Raw genomic sequence first — 23424 nt, forward strand, 5'->3', positions numbered from 1 at the left:
ACCATTTATTACACACAATCACATTAGTGTTGACTGCATTATATATGAGTGCCTCTACCCCCACCCCCCTTACTGATTGTAGCAGCCTAGCAGGTCCCCCATCCCTTATAATACCCATTATTACACCCTTCAGTCAATGTAACTGTATTGATTATATATCAGTGCCCCACTGATTGAAGCAGGCATCGGTAACAGGCATACACGGTAGTACTTAAAATAGAATATAATAGTATATTAATATATCACCAGTATGTTCCATGCCATGACTGTAGCATGATTGTAACACTGTCCACTCCCCTCCCACCTCATTGAATTTGAAGTAGGTGGATGTTAAACTAATTTTAAAAATACTATAATAAAGTACACTGGAAGTCGTCATGTTTTCTGTGTACATCCCACATCCCAGAGCCTCTCTCTGCACATCTGACATCATACACACATGTGTCATGACGGGTCACATGCACAATACTCCAGGACAGGAGACACAGGCGTGCACTGTAGCAGGCACCCTACAGCTGTCTAATCACTGACAGCCTGTTGGGAGTATTTAACCAGTCCACCTCTCTGACAATTTTGGCAGAGCTCGTGGTCTGCCGAAAATGTCCTTTATACAGGCTTGTCAGTGGGTGTCCTGGGACTACAGGGCTCTAAGCAGCCACTTTGGTTGCGTTGTGGTAAATCTGTTACTGGTGTCTCCACCGCCGTACCATCTTACCAGTGACATTTTTGGGAAGATGGCACTGGACAGTGTAAGCAAAGACTCTGACACCATGCCAGAGACTTTGCTCTCTAGTGCACATGCGCCATCTTCATGAATATCACTGTGCAGTGAGGCAGGGAGGAATAGGGGTGGTCATGTCCCCTATTATGCCACATCCCCATACAGTACCTGGGCCCAGGGTACCTCTCAATGGCCCTGCTTATTACCACAGAATAAATATAGCTTGTTTTTATATGACTTACCTGTGCATCCAAAGGCCACCACCCCAACAGCAAAAAGATTAATGGCATAAGATTGTTTGACTGTAAAGAGATCAAGCCAGATATCGCAGATTCCAATAAAGATTAGCGGTCCCAGAGCAAGAAGATAGCCTGCAAATAAATATTACCAGATATTCATTGCTATTACCCAACATTAACATATAAACAATAAAAATGGATGGATAAATGAAAAGGTCATTGAAAACTTCTTGTGAAGGTGAGCCAAGTGTGTAAACAGTAAACACTTAGTGCCTGATTCTGAGTCAGAAGCAAATGTGGACGTGTTATTTGCTGCAGCCGTATCTGCATCTTTATGCTAATGCTGTGGCCGATTTTGGACACTCCATCAAAACTTGCACCAGTCCTATAACAGGCGTATTTTTTCCCATCTAAGGGGGTCATTCCGAGTTGTTCGTTCGTTATATTTTTCTCGCAGCGGAGCGATTAGTCGCTAATGCGCATGCGCAATGTCCGCAGTGCGACTGCGCCAAGTAAATTTGCTATTAAGTTAGGTATTTTACTCACGGCATTACAAGGTTTTTTCTTCGTTCTGGTGATCGTAGTGTGATTGACAGGAAGTGGGTGTTTCTGGGCGGAAACTGGACGTTTTATGGGTGTATGCGAAAAAACGCTACCGTTTCTGGGAAAAACGCAGGAGTGGCTGGAGAAACGGAGGAGTGTCTGGGCGAACGCTGGGTGTGTTTGTGACGTCAAACCAGGAACGAAACTGACTGAACTGATCGCAGTTGCCGAGTAAGTCTGGAGCTACTCAGAAACTGCTAAGAAGTGTCTATTCGCAATTTTGCTAATCTTTTGTTCGCAATTTTGATAAGCTAAGATTCACTCCCAGTAGGCGGCGGCTTAGCGTGTGCAAAGCTGCTAAAAGCAGCTTGCGAGCGAACAACTCGGAATGAGGGCCTAAATGTGGTATACTGTGCGAGTGGTTCTGCATCTTTAGATGCAGTAATTGTCAGCAGCACATCCGAGACATTCCTGTGTCTTACTAGCCACCACCCTGTCACATTCCAGTACCACCCACTAAAATCCACATTCCTTGCATCCTAATTTGTTCTGCGTCTCCATTCATGTATAACATCAGCCAATGCACATTGGCATTGCAAGCAATTAGCAGGGTGGTCTTCAGGTTGCCGGCTGTTGGGATCCCGGAGCACAGTATATCGGCGCCAGAATCCCGACAGCCGGCATACCGACACTTTTTCTCCCTCGTGGGGGTCCACGACCCCCCTGGAGGGAGAATAAATAGCGTGGCGCGTGTAGCGTGCCACCGTGCCCGCAGCGTGGCGAGCGCAGTGAGCGCAGCGAGCCCACAAGGGGTTCATTTGGCTTGCCGCGCTGTCGGTATGCCGGCGGTCGGTCTTCCGGCGCCGGTATGCTGGTCGCCGGGAGCCCAGCCGCCGGCATACCATACTACACCCCAGTTAGCATGCCTGTCATTTTGCCCTATAAACCACTGGATTTGTCGTCCAGCTGTTTGGAGGGTGTGAAATGAAACTCCTAGTGATATTCGATGATTTACAGCAGTTACTAAGGGCCTAATTCTGACCTGATCGCAGGAGCCAATTTGTTAGCAAATGGGCAAAACCATGTGCACTGCAGGATGGGCAGATATAACATGCGTAGAGAGAGTTAGATTTGGGTGGGTTATATTGTTTCTGTGCAGGGTAAATACTGGCTGCTTTATTTTTACACTTCAATTTAGAATACAGATGTTTCTTCATACCTCTTTGCTGCATTTGTGCCAAACAGCCCCTCTCAGTGCGCCAGGTCCCATGATACTCTGCTAGCATCTGGCTTCTTTTTTGCCGCAAATGTGATTTTAAGGCCTCCATACATTTGTGATAAATTAGGGCAATTCTCCATTCAGGAGATGACTGTCCAAATAAATAGGTGATTTATGGGCTCCCCCTACTGGCGATGTTTAAAAATCACAATTTATCAGGGCTTTGTTTTTATTGTATGGCAAGGATTGGCTGATAGGTGACCAATTTCTCTGACTGTGGGCAGTGCTTTATATGCTGCACATGATCAGGTGCAAGCAGATGCCTACGGTGGTGGCGGTAGTGGGGTGGGTGTGCGGGTGGATACAGTGGCGGTTTTGAAATTAGTAATGTGGGTGTCTTTAGAAGTGGTAGTTAACAGGTGCTTTGGTAGTGTGTCTATAGCAACAATTGTGGTGGTGGTAGTGGTGGTGGTGGTGGGGGGGTGCCTATAGCAGCAGTGACAGTAGTGGGATGAAGGTGTTTATGGGTACCTGTAAGCTGTGGATTGGTGATGCTGGCGGCGATCCCGGGAATATTTTTTTCAACTTTGAAGTCTAGCCGGGAATATATTGAAATCACCTGATTGGTGTGACTGTCACTGCCAAATTCAAAAATGGCACTGCAAGCCATCATTGGCTAACACACAGCGCATTTTTAAAATTCAAGATGGCCACGGTGAGAAAATCATGGCTCACAGCGTCATCAAGCAGGCAGTCCAATGGTGGAGGAGTAGTTGGCAAGTGCTCCTGAAGACTTCAGGGTCCTGGGTTGGCAGTGACCAATGCAAAAGAGGTCACATGGCCACGGACCCCCAGGTGGAGAAGCCGCATGAAGCCAACAAAAGTCCTAAGGAAGGAAGCAGCCATTTAAAAGAGCTAAAAGGCTGCCCCCCAGGTGAAGATTAGCGTAAGGAGTACAATATAGGTTGAAGATTAGCGTATAGAGTACAATACAGGTTGAACTCAATGGTCATTTTGTCTTTTTTAACCTCATCGACTATGTTATTATGTTAAGAATGATGCATAAATAAATGTTTTACAACCTTTGGTGTTTTTAGTATTTATATAACAGAGGACTACAGGTGGCAGTGGGCCCTTAAAGTCCAGGCATGCTGGCACTTGTGGTTCTCCAAGTGCCAGCATGCTGGGGCATGCTTGTTGGGACATGTAATCCCACTATAATGGACAATATAAAGTTTTTTCAGCTATTAACCTCGCACCCACCACCCAGCAGTGCGGGGAGATAGCTCCGGGCTTCAGCACAGGCCTGGGGTAGACTGGAGAGGGGGAACCCCTTTATTGGGTGGTCCCCACTTCACCAGGAATCCCTGGCCTGGGTTGACTAATTAGGGACGATGAATGCTTTGGCTGGGAGACCTATTAAGTTTGTCCTCTGGCTGTGGCATCATCCCACCTGCTAATGGAGCCAAGTGCTGGTTCTAAAAATATGGGGGACCCCTACTAATTTTTCCTCATATTTTTAGAACAGGCCGGCTCCAAGAGTCTGATGCTGGTTCATTAAATATTAGTGACCCCTGCACATTTTGTTTCCCATATTTTTTGAACCAGGGGTTGAGACTGGTTGGTTGAAACTGGTTATGTTGTGGGATGGGGTGTCACAATCCTATTTCTCCCATAATTTACCAGATTGTCTTGTGATTTACCATTGCTATCTGTTCTGCAGTCTTCCAGAAGAGAGGTCTCATCTGCATACAAGCTGCAGCATGTGTATGTACTGCTAGCTGATGACTGATTGTGCACTATCTCTGTCTGTGAGGCCTGCAGACTCCGGACTCCGGATTACTGCTGGAAGTGCTAGACCTAAACTGCAGAGTTCATGTTAATGTATTGTTTCCATTCCCTTTTGCAAAAATCTCAGTTCCCCAAGTTCTCAGTATGCAGTACACTAGAGCTCCCTCCAAAACCAGCCCTGGGTGCAGCCATGGCAGTACAGTTCAGCTGACTTGTCAGGATCCGAATGTGAGTTAGTAAGTGGTCAGATGACTCCTCTGACCACCGCACAAAGAGATGTTGTGCATCAGAGTTATCCATGGGCCAAGCTTTCTGAAACTGAATGCAAGCTTCGAAAGCAGCTACACCTCTGATTTTACTGCAGAAGTACTGACTATCACATTAAATATTGCACCCTATGTAGGTCTAGAATTGGTGACAGAGTTAAACACCACAGTGTCCGTGTCTCTAAGCCATCTCCTGTATCATCTGCAGTTCCAGCTCCCACTAATCCCGATAAGGGTGCCAAGGAAGCTGCTCTAGAATAAATTAAAATTTATAATTGTGGTCCTGTGACAAAAAGTCAGTCTCGGGTTCGGGGAATCAAACTAACACCTTCAAGTCTCATATATCACCAAAAAAGTGTCTGATTCTGTAATCTCAGGTGGGACATCTGTTCATGTATCTGTTGGATGCTTCTAAAGAAGCATCCAACATCAGAGCCCATGAAGAAGCATCCAATGTGTTGGCTCCAGAAGGAGCATATGAGCCTCCAGTTCCAAGTGAAACATTTGTCATGTTAACCCCTAGAGGAGGGGCACCTGATTTGCCGGCCTTAGAAGAGGCATCTGATGTTTTAACCCTGGAAGGGGGTATCTGATGCTCAAGCTCCAGGAGGAACATTAGAGTTCTCTGCCCCAGGAGGGGTTTCCAGTGCCACAGATGCAGACATGGACTCCTGTCAGCCATATCCCGAGAGCGTCTCTGTGTTCCAGCTTCAAGATGGGCCATCTAAACCTCTAGATTCTGCATGTTCCAGCTCCAGTCCAGAGTTTGTCTGCTCCATTAAAATACTTCAGCCTGTCTCCTCAGGAAGAGGTTCTGTTTCAAATCCTCTAACAAAGTGTTCTGAGTCCACAGTTTTTGTAGGATAAATAAGTGTCTCAATCTCAGCGGGGAACTGCAGTACTTCAACTTCAGCTTCCAGCACCTTACCCCAGGACAGGGTTTCAAGTGTCCTGATAGTTCCTATTCGGGACTTCGACTCTTCAGTTCCAGATGGGTCATCTTCTCACCAGTGTGACATTTATTAGGTCAATTCAATTTCTGTTCCTGAGTGTGATTAGCAAGCTTCAACCTCACATAATTCAGTTGATGCTTCATCATTTGGTTACTTTGATGGAGATCTAGAGCAATAACATGCATTGGTGAATAAATAACACACTATCATGGAGTCTGACTTATCATCTGATATAACTCCCACCAATATTGTTGAATACCTTTTCCTATCCTTCAGAGGTAAAGCTTTGGAATTAATTAATACACTCGACTCTGATGATACTACAAAACTTGATGGCCATTGGTGACGCTGTAATTAAAAAAAAATTATCCAGAAACTTTGAAACTGTATTCTTCTAAGAAGAATCCCTCTAAGAACGTTTCTAGTTCTGTGTTTTTGTCCAAGCACCCTGAGACAGCTACAGGGAGAACTTCATCTCATCCTTCAAAGGATAATTCCAATGCTCTTACTCACTGTCATCAGGATGTGTGGATCTCCTTAACAGAAGTTGAGAGCAATCTACAAATTGGTAACACGAAGACCAATTCAGAAGTAGCACTAAAGTCTCAACCATCCATGGATATTTCAAAATTGTCAACTCCTTCCTCTCCTGCATTTAAACTCATTCAAGCTGATAGGCATTTGTCTATTGATCAGTCTACCAAGTCTTCATCTGTTTACTTTGAAGGAGATTTAGCAAGCCAATACCTTTCTAATATTGAGTCTGGATCATCTGCTAGTATCACTCCAGATAATGCCATTAAGTATTTTCATCAAGCCTTCAGGGCCAGAGATTTAGAGTGGGCTACCCCTCTTATTGAGTCCACAGATTCAATGCTAAATGATCTATCCACTTTCATTAAAGCAGTTCAATGGGAATTCGCTACGTAATCAGTCCAATTGGAATAATCTAAGTGTTCCATCCAATCTATGAAGAGTCTAATATTGCAAAGTCCTCCTTAGCATTAATATCCAAGCAAGACCAGACCCTACTAGTTCAGGGTATCAAAGACTTCCAGGCTGAAAAAAGTGAAAGCATCACAAATGAGATACAAGACCCTCGGACCTTGGACTTGAGAGTTGCAAGCATTACCTTTTCTCCATCAAGCAACACTTCTTCTTAAAGTTCTAATACACTATGTTCATCATCCTCTCAGCCTTCTGAAGATTCATATGATGTTCAGTTCTTCGATCCATCACTTTCTGAACAAGATCAAGCCTTGATGAGACAACACATCAAAGAATGCAGGAATTGGAGAAATTCAAAGACAATTCAAAGACAACATGCTGTTTTAAGAGTTGGTTATGTTTCATGTGACTCTACTTTCAATTCCTCATGTACAGATGTGTCCTCTTACATATTTGCTCCGTGTGCTACAAGTCACGTTACACATAACATGTGAGTGCTGTGTGACTCAGTAGCGCAGAGCGTCTTTTTCTGCACTGTTTCTGCAAAAATGCATATTAGATGCAAAGTAATGTAATAGGATACACAAGCAGCTTTTGCTGATTACAATAATATGCAGCATGCCTATAGTCTATGTGTGACTGCAACTGTATTTGCATACAAAATGCCGTGGCAATTACACACAGAATAAAGGCATGCTTGTGTATCCTATTACATTACTGTGTGTCTAAGATGCATTTTCGCTGAAAAACGCAAAAAAAAGACACGGCATGGCGCAACTTCAAGGGCTATTTAGCGTAACTGCAGCAAGGATGTAAGAGGGCACATCTGTAGTTCCAAACTCACTAAAATGCAGTTTGACATTGATGCTGTTACTCCTACAGAAGATTTGTATCTTACTTTAGACTTGGACTCAGACTACGATCCAGTTTATGATGATACTCCCTTCCTAGAAGGTCTTATGGAGCAGATGTATTAACCTGGAGAAGGCGTAAGGAAGTGATAAACCAGTGATAAGTACAAGGTGATAAACGCACCAGCCAATCAGCTCTAATATGCAAATTGACAGTAAGGAGCTGACTGGCTGAGGCATTTATCACCTTGCACTTTTCACTGGTTTATCACTTCCTTATGCCTTCTCCAGGTTAATACATCTGCCCCATTATTCTTTGGTAACGTTTTCTCCCAGGAACTACCAATGAGATCTACAGATTTACGTAAGAAAGGTCCACATTACCATTCAAGATATCATCTGAACATTCGTGGATCTGTGAATTCAAGTACTTAACCTCTTTGTACTTCAGTTTCGAGGAAGCATTCTTACGCTGCTGACTCAGTGGACTTTCTATATTCCCCTTACAGTGGTGATGAATGGTCCCCTTGTTCAGAAGACAAAGGTATTTCTTCTGGAGATAAAAGCTGTGAAGAATTTTGAGGACTTCATTTTAAGAGTGTGTTCCTGAACTCCTTTGAATTTAACTTTCCCAGTTACAGTATTTTATATGAAAATTCAGCAATTTTCCCTATGATTCAAGATGGGTGTCCAGGTGGTGGTGGTGGTGGTGGTGGTGGTGGTGAGGTTTTACTGTTGCAATCCTGACTATTTCTCCCATAATTTACCAGATAGCCTTATGACTTACCCTTGCTATATATCCTGCAGTCTTCCAGAATGTCCTGAGAGGTCTCATCTGCATACAAGCTGTAGCATGTGTCCATACCCTCCAACATTTTACACATAAAAATCGGTACAAATTAGAAAAGGGGGCGTGACCAGGGGTTCTTTTCCTATACTTTCAATGGAAGTTCGGAGAGCCAAAAATCGGTACAGACCATAAAAAAAGGTACTGTACCATGACAGTACAGATCAGCTGACTTGTCAGGATCCAATTGGAAGTCAATCAATCCCAGAGTGCCCAGGGGTATAAAGATACTTCAGAGACACTTCCTGGTTGTTAGTGCTTTGTTGTCTCCAGAGCCGCATCAAGTTACTGTGTATCTTCCTGACTGCATTCACCTAGAGACTATTAGCACAACCTCCATCAAGTGCTCTCTGGCTTCATTCCAGTGTTAACCTGCAGCAGTTGTTCCTGTATCACTGGTGACATCCCAGTGTCAGCTGCAGCATCCATTCCTGTATAGTTGGTGCCTTCCCAGTGTAAATCCCCAGCTGTTGGTCCTGTATCACTGGTGCCATCCCAGTGTCAGCTGCCTCATCCATTCCTATATAGCTGGTGCCATCCCAGTATAAAGCAGCAGCAGTTGTTCCTGTATCACTAGTACCATCCCAGTGTCTGCTGCCACATCCATTCCTCTGCTGCTGGTGCCATCCATGTGTTAGCTGCTGCATCCAAGTCTGTATAGCTAGTACTGCTCCGCATCCCAGCATCTAAGTCTAATTAGTTGGTGGTAACCCAGCAAAACTGTATAGCTGGTACTGCTCTGCATCCCAGTATCTAAGTAGCTGGTCGTATCCCAGCAATCCTGTGTAGCTGATACTGCTTTGCACCCCAACATCTAAGTGTAAGTAGATGGCTATATCCCAGCAATCCTGTGTAGCTGGTACTGCTTCACATCACAGAATCTAAGTCCAAGTAGCTGGTTGTACCCAGAAATTCTGTATAGCTGGTACTGCTCCACATCCCAGCATCTAAGTACATGTAGCGGGTTCTGCTCTGCATCCCAGCAATCCTGTGTAGCTGATACTGCTTTGCATTGCAGCATCCAACCTGTGTTCTAGTCCACATTAGACCTCCCAGTTTCTGCTCTAGAATTTCAGACCCCAATTTCAGACCACAATCCAATATACCGTCTAGTTCGAGTTCACAACCAACCACAGCCATGCATGGGGTATGCACTTTGTCAGCTATCAACCTCACACCAAACCACTCTGGAGCATGGGGGAAACCCCACTTAACTAGGAATCCCCGGCCTAGGCTGACTAGCTAGGGGAGGATGAATGCTTTGGCTGGGGGTGACCATTGCTAGTGGAGCCCAGTGCTGGGCCTAAAAATACGGGTGACCGCTACTAATTATTTTCCTCATATTTTTAGAACCAGGTTGGATCCAAGAGCCCAGGGCTGGTTATGCTTAGTGAGGGGAACACCACAACTTGTTTACTATTAACAGAAGGGTTCAATATAGTGGTATATATATATAGTGGTGGAGTTCAAGAGTAGAAGGAGGATGGTGGAGAGGAGTAGTAGTAGTAGTAGTAGTAGTAGTAGTAGTAGTATGACCTTTATTTACATTTTCTACATGTGACAAGTAAAATGACAATAGATTGAGGTGATGTATGGACACTTTCAAGATGTGCAAATCAAATCTTTGGAAGGAAAAAATCTGCAGATCACTGAAACTAATCTGTAATGTATGGGCAAAGTTATGGTGCCCATACAGTTGTGCGATTGAGCGCGATACTATATCGCACTTCGATTTTCCTTGAAGCTCCCCGTGCGAAAAATCGCATCAAAAGGTTTTTTTTGTGCATTCGATGCGCATACAATAATACATTTATAATAATAATTATTTTATTTATATAGCGCTCTTTTTTCCAATAGGACTCAAGGCGCTTAACAGATACATAGCATAATATAGTACAGAAGATAATGAAGTACAGAACAGCTTTTCAAAAAATACAGAAGCATGAAGATACTAAAGGGACATTATGGAAATGCTTGAGTAAACAGGAAAGTCCTGAGTATACTTTTGAAGTACTCTATAGTTGGGGCCTCTCACACTGTGTGGGGAAGTGAGTTCCATACAGTCGGAGCCGCATGACTAAAAGCTCGACCCCCAGATGAATTACGGGAGATTCTAGGTACTGCTAAAAGTCCATCATCAACAGATCGTAGTAATCGAGTGGGGCAGTATGGGATCAGAAGCTGCTTCAGTTACCTTGGGCCCAGGTCAAGTAATGCTTTGAAACTCAGTAAGCCAATCTTGAAGATGATTCACCATCTAACAGGCAGCCAGTGAAGGGAGTAGAGGATGGGTGTTATGTAGCTAGAACGGGTCTGGTTGGTTATGAGCCTGGCAGCTGTGTTTTCCACCAGCGGTAAGCGGTGCAATTCTTTTGCTGGGAGACCAAGGTAGAGGGCATTACAGTAGTCTAATCGAGATGATACAAATGCATGTATGACTTTTGGCAGATCATCTGAGGGAATTAAGTGCTTGATTCTGGCTATGTTCCTCAGGTGAAAGAATGAGGATTTGATTGTGGCTGATATCTGATGTTTAAGTGTCAAGCCACCATCCAGGATTCTGCACATGATCAGTGGTTTGTAATTCTGAATCCCCGAGTGTAAGTCCAGTTGGTTGGCTATGCTGCAGTCTTGTCCTTTGATGTTGCGGTCCTATCATAAGGGCCTCTGTTTTATCCAGGTTCAGTCGCAGCCAACTGGCGCTCATCCACTCTTGGAGCTCAGCTAGACAACCATTTAGGGTTGCTATTGGGTTATCAGTGCCCGGAGCAAAGGACAAGTATAGTTGTGTATCATCTGCATAGCAGTGGTAGACGAGGCCATGGTGCCTGATTATTTCACCCAGCGGGAGCATGTATACTGCAAAAGCATGGGGGATAGTATGCAACACCACATGGCAATGGCACTGATGGTGATGAGTACACTTTAGACGATACTCTCTGTGACCTGCCTGTGAGAAATAATTTGAACCAACTTAGGACTGTGCCATTCAATCCACAAAAATGTATCAGTCGCTCAATCAGAAGCCCATGGCCCACGGTATCAAATGCTGCAGAGAGATCCAGAAGGATTAATATTGAACAGTCACCTCTGTTTCTTGCCATCAGAAGATCATTTAACACACACACCAGGGCTGTTTCAGTGCGATTTATCGCATTTCCCTTGCAACCAGGGTGGAGGGCAGTGTCCACAGGGCTGGCGTTACCATTAGGCAGCTTTAGGCAGCTGCCTATGAGCGCCGGCTCCTGGGGGGAGCTGCTGGGACCTCCTAACACATTACAACAGTGCAAGTATGGAGTATACCTTGCAGCTGCCACCAACTACAAACTTAATTGTGCAGCCGAGCAAAACCCACAGTGCTCGGCGGCATGACAGCTCTTCCTAGTAGCCAGCGGCAGGGCAGCCGGGAACGTGACGTTGACGTTGTGAAGTAACGCTTCCTGTGCCTGCACTAAAGAGGATCCAGGACTCCTGCTATGCGATATATGCAGTGTACCTGCCTGCAGTGCCGCCCATACTCTGCTACCCCGCCCCGGTCCACTTTATGTCTGGAGAGAGAGAGCTGAGACTCCCCAGCTGTACATACTACAGGCTATAAAAGCTTGCCATGTGATCCCTGGACATGCGGCTTCCATACATATTTTATTTGCTTAGCATGTATGTTCCATGTATAATGTAACACATGTTCTGTGTGATTGTGGGTTTTATGTACAATGTAGCATGTGTACTTTCTCAGTTTGCAGCAGGTGTATGCTATGTATAGTATATGTGGGAACCATGTTACTGTTTGCACTTGGTTACATGCATGTTCTATGTGTGTAGCTGGCGTGTTCTATGTATGTTACTATGTTACTGGGGTTGGGGGAGGCTGAGAGACACAGAGTGAGGGAGAGGCTGAAACTTATGGAGTGAGGGGGAGGCTAAGAGGTGTGGAAAGAGGGGAAGGCTAAGAGATGCAGGGGGAGAAGGTGCGGCTGAGGACGCAGCTGGGAGATGGTGCGGCTGAGAGAAGCAGTGGGGAGATGGTGTAACTGAGGATGTAGGAGGAGATGATGGTGTGGCTTATAGATACGCGGGGGATGGTGTGGATGAGAGACATAGGGAGGAAATGGTGTTGCTGAGAGGCACAGGGGAAGATGGGGAAGCTGAGAGATGCATGGGGGAGATGAGATGATGATATGGCGGAGAGACTCGGGGCATATGGTGTGGCAGAGAGACGCAGTGGGGAGATGGTGTGGCTGAGAGACACAGGGAGGAGATGATGATGTGACTGAGAGATGGTGTGGCTATAAATAATTATGAGGTAAGCTATGTGGGTTTTATTATAATATTTTTATTGAGGTTAGGAATTGGTTCTGTAGATTACATTGAGCAGAATGAGCTGCTTTTTTTTTTTTTTAAATTGTTTATTTAATTTTCAAGTTGTACAGGGTTACATTAGCCCCCCACAACGGGTGGGGAGGGTTTATCCTTAAAACAACATTATTTGTATAGCAGAGATATAATCTAAGAACAGAGATCGTGGGGTTCCCATATTGGAAAAAAAAACATTGTGTTGGTAGTAAAGGAAATAGAAATAAAGCATTCGTCAATAGCGACCAAAGCACTTTGATTAATTAGGAACCCCAAAAAAAAACGAAAAAGAAAAACAATCTCGTGGTTGCATCAGTGGGGAGAAGAAGAATAAAGAGAAAGCGAGAAAAGAAGAGAAAGGAAAGTATAGAGAAGGATGAAAAGAGACAGAGTCGGAGGGTCCGTCGGCGCGCCTCTATGTACAGCCGATACCGCTCGGAGCGTCAATGTAACCTAGGAGGCAATGCTTAAGGTACACGAACATATGGTATTAAGGACGGTCACAAATCTACTCTATGGGAGGTGAGACTCCTAAAATCACAGTAGGAGTGTCGCGGAGCCCCTAGGGGCGCGCCTTCTACATGCTGGAGCTTGAGAGTTAAACCATAATTCCCAAACCATAAGAAACTGGAAGGATCTGTTATGGAGGTATGCAGTGATTTTTTCCATGCTTGCGAAGTACCATACTTTATAAATAACCATCTTAATAGGGGGGGCCTCCTTCTTTTTCCAATGGAGAGCTATTGAGCAGCGAGCAGCATTTAAAATCTGAGTCAGTAATTTACCGGTATTTGGAGGTGTGTTAATAACTGGAAGGCCCAACAGAAAAGACCAAGGGTCTCTAGATATTTGGGATTGGAGCACTGTACTTATCAAGTGCGCGATTGAATGAGCTGCTTTTTGAACATAAATGTAATTAATAATGTAGGGGTCTGGTGGAGATATTACTGGCTAATTATGTTGAATGAGGTTGTTGCTGAAGAAGTTAATGATTTTTTAGGAAGGTTATTTAATGAAGAGATAAGATATTCGAAGGTCATAAAAATGCTCTCCGTATTGTCTGGCGGTCATAAAAATGCTCTCTGTATTGTCTGGTGGTCATATAAATGCTCTCCGTATTGTTTGGAGGTCATAAAAATGCTCTCCGTATTGTATGGCAGCCACAGTAATGCTCTTCTTATTGTCTGACGGTCACTAAAATGCTCTCCATATTGCCTGGTGGTCACAAAAAGTATTGTGTCACTAAAGTACTGTCAATATTCTATGGCGGTCAAAGTAATGCTCTCCGTATTGTCTCGTATTCACTTAAATTGACTACTTATCGTCTGGCGTTCATTCATATGCTCTGTGTTGTCTGGTGGTCACTAAAATGCTCTTAGTATTACATGGTGGTCCTGCAGACTGTGTTAATGTTATTGTAATTTGTAATACATTTTATAGTATTATTATTTTTATGTTCATGTTGTTCAGAAACCTAAAAATGAATATAATAACATTTAAAGAAGTCAATTATATATGTGAGTGACTGGGCGGGGGGTGGTTTGGATTTGGGGGACAGTGGCGGTGTAGTGTAGCTTTTCCTAGGGTGTCTAGAAACCTAGCACTGACCCTGAGTGGCCAGGAAGTGAGCTAAATACCTCACAGCTTGCACATCACAGGGGGTAATTCCAAGTTGATCGCAGCAGGATTTTTGTTAGCAGTTGGGCAAAACCATGTGCACTGCAGGAGAGGAAGATTTAACATGTGCAGAGAGAGTTAAATTTGGGTGTGGTGTGTTCAATCTGCAATCTAATTTGCAGTGTAAAAATAAAGCAGCCAGTATTTACCCTGCACAGAAATAAAATAACCCACCCAAATCTAACTCTTTCTGCACATGTTATATCTGCCTCCCCTGCAGTGCACATGGTTTTGCCCAACTGCTAACAAAAATCCTGCTGCGATCAACTTGGAATTACCCCCACAGTGCGATAAATCAAATGTGGTAAAAACAGCATGCGAGCGCATGTGCGATTCGAAAAATATTAAGTGCAGCACATAATATCTTGAGATGCGAGATTCGACCAGCGTGCCCGCGTATTGCCATGGGGGACACATTCGATGTGCATATAATCCTGCGATTTATCGCACTGATGCAGTCAAAATCGAAGGATTGTACCAGATATCTCACAAGTTTATGGGCACCATTAGATGGACTGGGGAACAATAAATCTGTGAAAAAGTCACAGGATCTATGAAATAATAAATTGTGATTGCTGATGTGTGGGGGCCTTTCAGAGACGTGCGGTGAGGTAAATTGCTCAGGAGGCATTGGCTTATACCAGAGCCAGATTTACACACAATATAAGAGCCAAAGGGTTCATGTGGGCATTATACAAATATTCAGCAGCATATACTGCTAGAAATTTGGCGAGTTTTAATTAGAGATGTGCAGAAAGGTTAGGCAGTGCCTCACCTGCTACAGACTTTTTGCTCCAAAGTTTTGGCTATAAAAATGATTAGAATAATACAAAGAAGATATTTCTAATATATTCTTTGTATTTTTCATAAACTTTATATAGTCAGATAGTGCCATAACTAGACATTTTAGCACTGTGTGCAAGAAACAACATCTGCGCAACCACCCCTACTCAAAACCGGGCCAGTAATATTGGGGTGTGGCTTTATGTGCTGCACAGTAGCGCCACTTACACTCAATACACCAGGTAGAACTCCTTTTACACATTACACCAGGTAGAGTCCCCTTTTACACATTACACCAGGTAGATCCTCTGTCACACATTACAGCAGATAGAGTCCAGTTTTACACATTACGGCAGGTAGAGACCCCTTTTACACATTACGGCAGGTAGAGCACCCTTTTACACATTACGGCAGGCAGAGTCCACTCACAGTGTGCCCTGTGTATAATATAGTTACATAGTTGTTGAGGTTGAAAAAAGACAAATGTCCATTGAGTTCAATCTGTACTATAATTTTTATATTAATTAAATGCTGTATCCATAGATATTTTTTTTAACTAGGAATTTATCTAATCCATTTTTAAACTTATTGATTGAGTCCTCCATTACTACCTTCTCTGGCAGAGAAATCCAAATCCTTACTGTTCTTACTGTGAAGATCCCTTTTCTCCGTTGAGTATGGATTTTTTTTTTCTTCTAACCTCAGGGGGTGTCCTCGTGTCCTATGTAGTGTTTTTTTTATAAAGAAAATATTTGATAAATCCTTGTATTGTCCCTTAATGTATTTATAAATATTAATAATGTCCCCTCTGTCGCCTCTTTTCCAGTATGAACATACAGTATCTAACCTTTTAAGTCATTCCTCATAATCCAGTGCCTCTAACCCCTTAACCAGTTTAGTGGCTCGCCTTTGAACCCTTTCGAGTTCCAAGATATCTTTTTTATAGTGAGGTGCCCAGAACTGTACACAATATTCCAGATGTGGCTGCACCAATGATTTATACAGTCTCAGGATTACACTCTCATCCCTTGTCTCCATTCCCCATTTTATGCATAACACCTTATTAGCCTTTGTTGCTGCACTCTGACATTGCGCACTGCTACCAAGTTTATTATCGATGAGCACTCCCAAATCTTTTTCAACTACCGTTATCCCTACATTTTCCCCATTTAGTTTATAGGCTGCCTGATTGTTCTTAGTCCCAAAGTGTATAACTTTACATTTGTCAATATTGAACCTTATTCTCCATTTATCCGCCCAGACCTCACGTCTAGATAAGTCATTCTGTAGAGGCTCAACATCCTTGCCTGAATTATTTACTCTCCATAGTTTAGTATCATCTGCGAAAATTGACACTGTGCTTTCCAGTCCCTCTCCTAGGTCATTAATGAATATGTTAAACAGCAATGGGCCAAGTACTGAGCCCTGTGTTATTCCACTGAGTACTGAATCCCATTCAGAGTACATCCCATTAATCCCCACTCACTGTTCCCTACTGAACAGACAATTACTCACCCAAGTACAAATAGTGTTTCCTACCCCAAGCTCTCTTAGTTTGAGAATTAGTCTCCTATGTGGAACTTTGTCAAAGGCCTTAGCGAAGTCCAAAAAGATCACATCCACTGCTTGACCCTGATCAATATTATCGCTCACTTTCTCGTAGAAGCTTATTAAGTTAGTTTAACATGACCTGCCCTTCACAAAGCCATGCATGGAGATGTGTGTCCAGGGTTTTTGTGGAACCGATAGCGGATGAAGAAGACCCAATGGTGATCCTCTTGGACTTTTATGTTGGGCGCACTTTGGGCAGGCAGCTATGAATTCCAAAACATCTGTCTTCAGATGAGACCACCAATAGGAGCGTTTAAACATTGGGCGGTCTGAAGATATAAAAGATTTTTGTGATCTGTGGTTACTGAGATTGGGTGCTGAGCTCCTTCCATTAAGTACCTCCACTCTTCAAAAGCAAGTTTTATGGCAAGCAATTCTTGTTCTCCAATGGCGTAGTTTTGTTCTGCCGGAGAGAATCTTCAGGAAAAATAAGCACAAGGGTGAGCTATCTGGTCCGCGGAGTACTGGGATAAGACGGCCCCCACTCCTACAGAAGAAGCATCCACCTCCACCTGAAAAGGATGACTGAGATCAGGTTGCCGAAGGATAGGAGCAGACAGGAAGGCCTCTTATAGAAATGAAAAGGCTTTTAGTGCCTCAGGTGGCCAAGCTGCAGAATTGGACCCTTTTCTTGTTAGTGCTGTAATCAGCTTAATGATGGAGGAATAATCTTTAATAAACTTCCTATAGAAATTGTCGAAGCCTAAAAAACGCTGGATTCCCTTCAGAGTGGTAGGAAGGGTCCAATCTCTGATTGCTTGGACTTTGGCAGGATCCATCTGTAATTCCCTCCTGGAAATGATGTAACCTAAAAAAGGGATGGAGGGAACCTCAAACGTGCACTTCTCTAGTTTACAAAAGAGTCGATTTTCCCTTAGACGTCTCAAGACTTCTCTGACTTGTTCCCGATGGACTTTCAGATCTTTGGAAAATATTAGAATATCGTCCAGATACACAACCAGGCACTTATAGAGGAGATTTCGGAATAATAATTCGTAATGCCCGTCGCGAGTATTGAACGCAGTCTTCCACTCGTTTCCTGTGCAAATGCGTATAAGGTTATAAGCTTATACGCAGTAACTCGATAGGGCAGTCCCAACTTCGGTGGGGAGGCAAAGTATCCGCCCCTTGCTTACTGAACACGTCCAGAAAGGGAATCTGGGAGATCAGTGGAGTGTAGGGTAAAGAGTGGCTTGACGGTGGATAAACAGCTTTGAGAACACGACTTCCCCCAGGCAAGTACATCCATAGTTTGCCAATCCAAGCGGGGGTTGTGCTCCTGCAACCACGGGAATCCTAAGATTACTTTTTGAGAGGCTTTGGGAATTACCAGGAAAGAGATAACTTCAGAATGGAAAATACCAACTTTCATCTTCAGAGGAACTGTACTGTGGGTGATGATCCCTTCAGGGATATAACTTCCGTCAACTGCGGTGATAGAGATAGCTCGCTCTAAACTAGTGGTTGGTATTTCAGACTGTCGGACTAAGGTGGAAGTAATGAAGCTATCTGCAGCTCCAGAATCCAAAAGTGCTGTAACATGAAGGGAGGTAGAGGGAAGTTCCAGACATACAGCCAACAGTGATTCCTTCCTGGTAAATTGGTTGGGGAAATCTCCTAGCTTAACCTCTCCTGCGTAAGCTAGGAGCGGGAGTTTCCCGGTCGTTGAATACAAGACTTAACAAAGTGGTCGGCCGTCCCACAATACATGCAGAGGTTGCCCTGTCTGCATCTTTGACGTTCCTCATTGGTGAGACGAGAGCAGTTGACCTGCATGGGTTCTTCAGTAGACGGTGAGGATGGTCTAGGAGTGGGACAGGCCCGAGGTTTGGGTCACTCGAACCTTGTTCTCTCAAGACAGCGCTCCTTGTATCTTAGATCAATATTGTTACATAAAGAAACAAGCTGATCAAGCTTAACTGGCACATCCTGAGTGACCAGGTCATCTTTAATTTTGTCGGAGAGACCATTCCAAAAGGCGGCAAAGAGAGCCTCTTCATTCCAGCCCACTTCGGAAGACAGAGTATGGATTTGGATCACGTACTGGGTGATGGAACGGGTTCCCTGACGCAGATGCAGAATCTCCAAAGAGGCAGAGGTGGTCCGCCTGGCTCGTCAAAGATTTTACGAAAAGTTCCACAAATTCTGGGTAATTCAAGAGTATGGGATCAGTTCTCTCCCATAAGGGTGAAGCCCAATCCAGAGCTGGTCCGGTCAGAAGTGAAATGATGTATGCGATTTTGGTCCGATCAAACGGAAAGTTAGCAAACTGAAGCTCAAACTTGATCTCGCATTGATTGAGGAACCCTCGACATTGCTTTGGACTACCGTCAAATTTACTGGGTGGCGGTAGTTGTAAACGAGGAACTGGAATCGACACTAGAGGATTAGGTGCTGGCGGATTGGAAGCTGGAACTGGAGTCCGAGATGTGGAAATGGCTGTGTGAACAGAATCCAAACAAGTGGACATATTCTGCATGAACTGTACAATCTGTGCCTGCATGGCCTCCTGTTTATTTAGACGAGACAGAATATCCACAGAGGCATCGCCACCTATAGCCTGCTCACTTGCCGGATCCATTGGGCCAGTGCTTACTGTCACGCTCGGCATAAGTTGGGTTTCCGACAACCGAGTTTTGGTTGAAGGGACAGCTACCTGTGAGGAGAGTAAACGAGGTGGCTGAATGTAATTCCTCCTCATGGGGTGGAAGCCAAACTAAGTGTTAACGTTGGCCGGAGGGCGTAAAGAAAAGGAGGACTTCGTAGGAAGATAACTGTAGTTTTAATGAACAATCAGGCTGTACACGGATATTGGAGAAATTGAAGAAACTGGAAGAATTAGAGTCTATGGTTAAATGACTTGAAGAGTGAAGCTGAAGAACTCCGGTAAAGAAGAACTAAGACTGTGTTTTATGATTAAAAGACGAGGCTGAAGTACTTGGACTTTGAAGAAATGAAGACGTGGTTTGTGATTGAAAGACGAGGCTGAAGAACTTGGACTTTGAAGAAATGAAGACGGTGGTTTGTGATTGAAAGACGAGGCTGAAGAATTTGGACTCTGAAGAAATGAAGACTGTGGTTTGTGATTGAAAGACGAGGCTGAAGAACTTGGACTCTGAAGAAATGAAGACGTCTGCGGGAACCGCCGTTAGCACCTGGAGCTCCTCTACAACCTGGGACCCCGTGAGCGCTTCCACGAGTGGCAACGGACTTAGCAGGACTGCAGCAGCGTTTAGGTAACCGATGGATGACAGCAACCAGGACCAGGGAACCAGAAGCAACCTGGGAGCACAGAGGTGGACAACCTTTAACAAGGAGGTAACTTGAAGCACTGGCACTCTCCCTCTGAGCCAGCCCCCTTTTGTAAGGGGAGAACACGCAGGATTGGCTGGACACAGATTGGGAACGTCATTGGTAATACTCTGGTCTCCAACATAGCTGGCCCCAGCACAGGAGACATACTTAGCTGTTAGCACACAGCTTTAGCCAGCTTCTGTCTCTGACACACTATACTGTGTCACCACCAGAGGACCTTACCGCAGCGATCCCCGCCGCAGCGCCCAGCTCTCCAGACCCTCGGCCCCCGGCCCTTGGCAGGTGCACATCCGTCCAGGAGGACCCGCCACCAGCAGCTCCCTGACATCACAGCAACGCCAACAAGCGGGACGGTAACCCGCGGGAGCACCCGCCGGAGGTAAGGCTCCGGAGCCTGACAATCTGCGGTGTGGTGTATAAGGAGGCTGTGGTTAGCATGGTGCTGAGGAGGCGGAGCGGGATTTTGGTGTGGATGAGCATATCCTCCCTCAGCTCCCCTTCCCAAAACACACACAGTAAGGCAATTACAGCTCTATGAGCCCGCTCCTAGCAGCTGAATACCCCACAAAGTGGAAAAACCCCAAAGTGATCATGTAACTGCAGCCTCACACACAGACCATTGCTGCATATACTGTACAATTTCAGACATGCAAGTAAACAGCAGTGCTCTGATTGTGGATTACCAATGTTTTATGGAGCACAACATTTGCACCAAAGAGGTAGCAATAAGACTTTACAGCAGATCTAGAGAGCTAACCTACACACACAACGAGGCAATTACAGGCTTTAGCTCCGCTCTCCGTGCCCGCTCCTCCACTGCTGTAAAAATGGCACCCGCCTGCCCCTGAATGAAACGTTTTCTTGGCGTCCACAAATGCCTACTGCGCATGACAGGGTTGTGTTTATGTTCCCTTTTTGATCAGGACCTAGAAGGTCCTCTCCACGAAGGGAAACTAGATGCTACTGCTGGAACAGGGGAGGGGAGCCAGGCGCGGCGGAGAAGACAGTGAGTAACATACTGCTTGCTCCGGGCTGCGCCCCCTGTATTTACTAGTCTCTCACTCAGATTCTCAGAGGCGGTGGGCACGGGCACGGCGGGCTGTGTTAGTGCTGCAGCAGCCCGCAGGTGATCGTCGCAGTAACCAGACCCGGTCATTTATCCCGGCGCAATATGTGTAGTGGGGGCGTTCGCCCTTTTCGCCGCTGTCTGTATACTCCGATGTCCCTTTTTAACCTTTTACCGTTTATATACTTATATTTTAGAAACTCTGATTGCTTTTTTGCATTTTTTGGTAAATTCCTTGTAGAACTGGAATGATTTTAACGTTCCGTCAGACTTAAATGCTTTGAAATCACGCCTTTTTTTATCCATTTGTTCCTTGACCTTCTTATTAAGCCACATCGGTTTGAATTTCCTACTCCTGTTTTTGTTGACTTTGGGAATATACAAGTGAGTGTACTTATTGAGCGCAGTTGTAAAAACGTTCCACATTTCAGCAGCATTCTTACCATGAAATACAATTTCCCAATTGGTGTCCTTCATTGCTTGTTTCAGCAATATGAAATTAGTTAAAGTTAAAAAGTCTTAGTTAAACCCTTATATTGTTGTTTTTGGAAGCTGATATCGAGTGTGATCATATTATGATCGCAATTTCCTAAGGTCTCCCCTACTTTAGTATTTGTTATTATTTCCTCATTATTAGTTAGTATTAGGTCCAGTATAGCCCTTTGTCTAGTTGTTTCCTCGATTACCTGGGACAAGTAATGATCTTTTAGCATATTTAAGAACCTGTTACCCCTAGATGTATTTACTGTTTCGGTGTTCCAGTTAATGTCCGGGTAAAGTCCCCAACAATAATGACGTCCCCATTCCTGCAGCTTTTTTTATTTGCTGCAAGAGTTGTAATTCGTCAGACACACTAATATCTGGCAGTTTATAGCATGTCCCTATTAAAAGTTTTTTTGTATCTTTACCCCCACTCTAAATCTCAACCCATAATGACTCTACGTTATCTCCAGTCCCCTTGTAAGTGACCTCCTTTAAATATGTTTTTAAAAACATAACATAAAGACAAACACCCCCTCCCTTTTTATTAGTCCTATCTCTCCTGAATAGGGTGTACCCCTCAATGTTTGCCGCCCAGTCGTGAGAATCGTCCCACCATGTCTCTATAATACCTACTATGTCATATTGGTCATTAAGTGCAATTGTCTCTAATTCACCCATTTTACTTGTTAGGCTTCTTGCATTCGCAATAATACACTTAAGTTTAGTAATTCCCTGATCCGCAAGTTTTGTTGTAGATAACATTTCCTTAGGAACCTGAGTTTCCCTTAAATTACCATTGCTGACTATTTTTCTCCTTCCCCCTCTCCACTTACATTATACTTTATCCATCCCACTATTCTTCGCTCTCTAGTTGTCCCACTAATTCTTGCTAATCCCTCCCCACAGGCATGTAGTTTAAAATCTCCTCCAACCTTCTAACCATCCTTCCCCCCAGCACCACTGACCACTTATCATTCAGGTGCAATCCATCGCGACAAAAAAGATGGCGATTGACTGAGTAGTCCGCCCAGTGTTCTAAGGGGATCAGTACGAAATCCCGCCGGACAGGATCCCGGCGGTCGGAATCCCACCGGACGGGATCCCAACCGGCACAATCCCGACAGGGGGGCTGCGCTCGCCACACTGTGGGCACGTTCCTCGCTACGCTCGGCACACTAATTTATTCTCCCTCTATGGGTGTCGTGGACACCCACAGAGGGAGAATATGTCGGGATTGTGCCAGTTGGGATTCCGGTGTCGGTATTCCGGGATTCCGTCCCCTCTTTACTACACCAGTCCCTGAACCACACATTTACCTCCCTAATCTCCCTTTGCCTCCCTGGACTAGGTGGCACAGGTAATATTTCAGAGAATATTACCTTAGATGTCCTTGCCTTTAACTTTTGGTATAGGTCCCTATAATCTTTCTTAAGGACATCCCACCTACCACTAATGTTGTCGTTGGTGCCAACAAGCACCAAGACCGCCAGGTCATTCCTGGCCCCTCCCAACAATCTTTCAACTTGGTCCGCAATGTGCCGTACCCGAGCACCCGGGAGACAACAGACTGTACGGCGATCACTAGCCCGGTAGCAGATTGCCCTGTCTGTCTTCCTGATAATAGAATCCCCTACCACCACAGCTACCATGCATATTTGGTCGGGTGCATCAGTTCATTCTCAATTGAATTCTCCCACTGAATCTGTAGGGCTAATTCAGTAAGGACTGCAAATTCTACAAATCCTTTTGTTAGCATGC

At 44.6% G+C, this 23424-nt stretch overlaps 1 protein-coding gene across 3 annotated transcripts in view; it reads right to left on the reverse strand.

Annotated features, from left to right (window-relative positions):
• The window catches only part of SLC29A4 (solute carrier family 29 member 4), a 601272-nt gene that overhangs the window by 332477 nt on the left and 245371 nt on the right, over window positions 1-23424 (reverse strand). For all 3 annotated transcript variants that reach the window (XM_063934124.1, XM_063934122.1, XM_063934123.1), the window contains one exon: window positions 964-1092. In XM_063934124.1, coding sequence (XP_063790194.1) covers window positions 964-1092 — 129 coding nt within the window. The remainder of the gene's footprint in view (window positions 1-963; window positions 1093-23424) is intronic.

The sequence above is a fragment of the Pseudophryne corroboree genome, chromosome 7, assembly GCF_028390025.1.
Source record: "Pseudophryne corroboree isolate aPseCor3 chromosome 7, aPseCor3.hap2, whole genome shotgun sequence".
Classification (NCBI taxonomy): Eukaryota; Metazoa; Chordata; class Amphibia; order Anura; family Myobatrachidae; genus Pseudophryne; species Pseudophryne corroboree.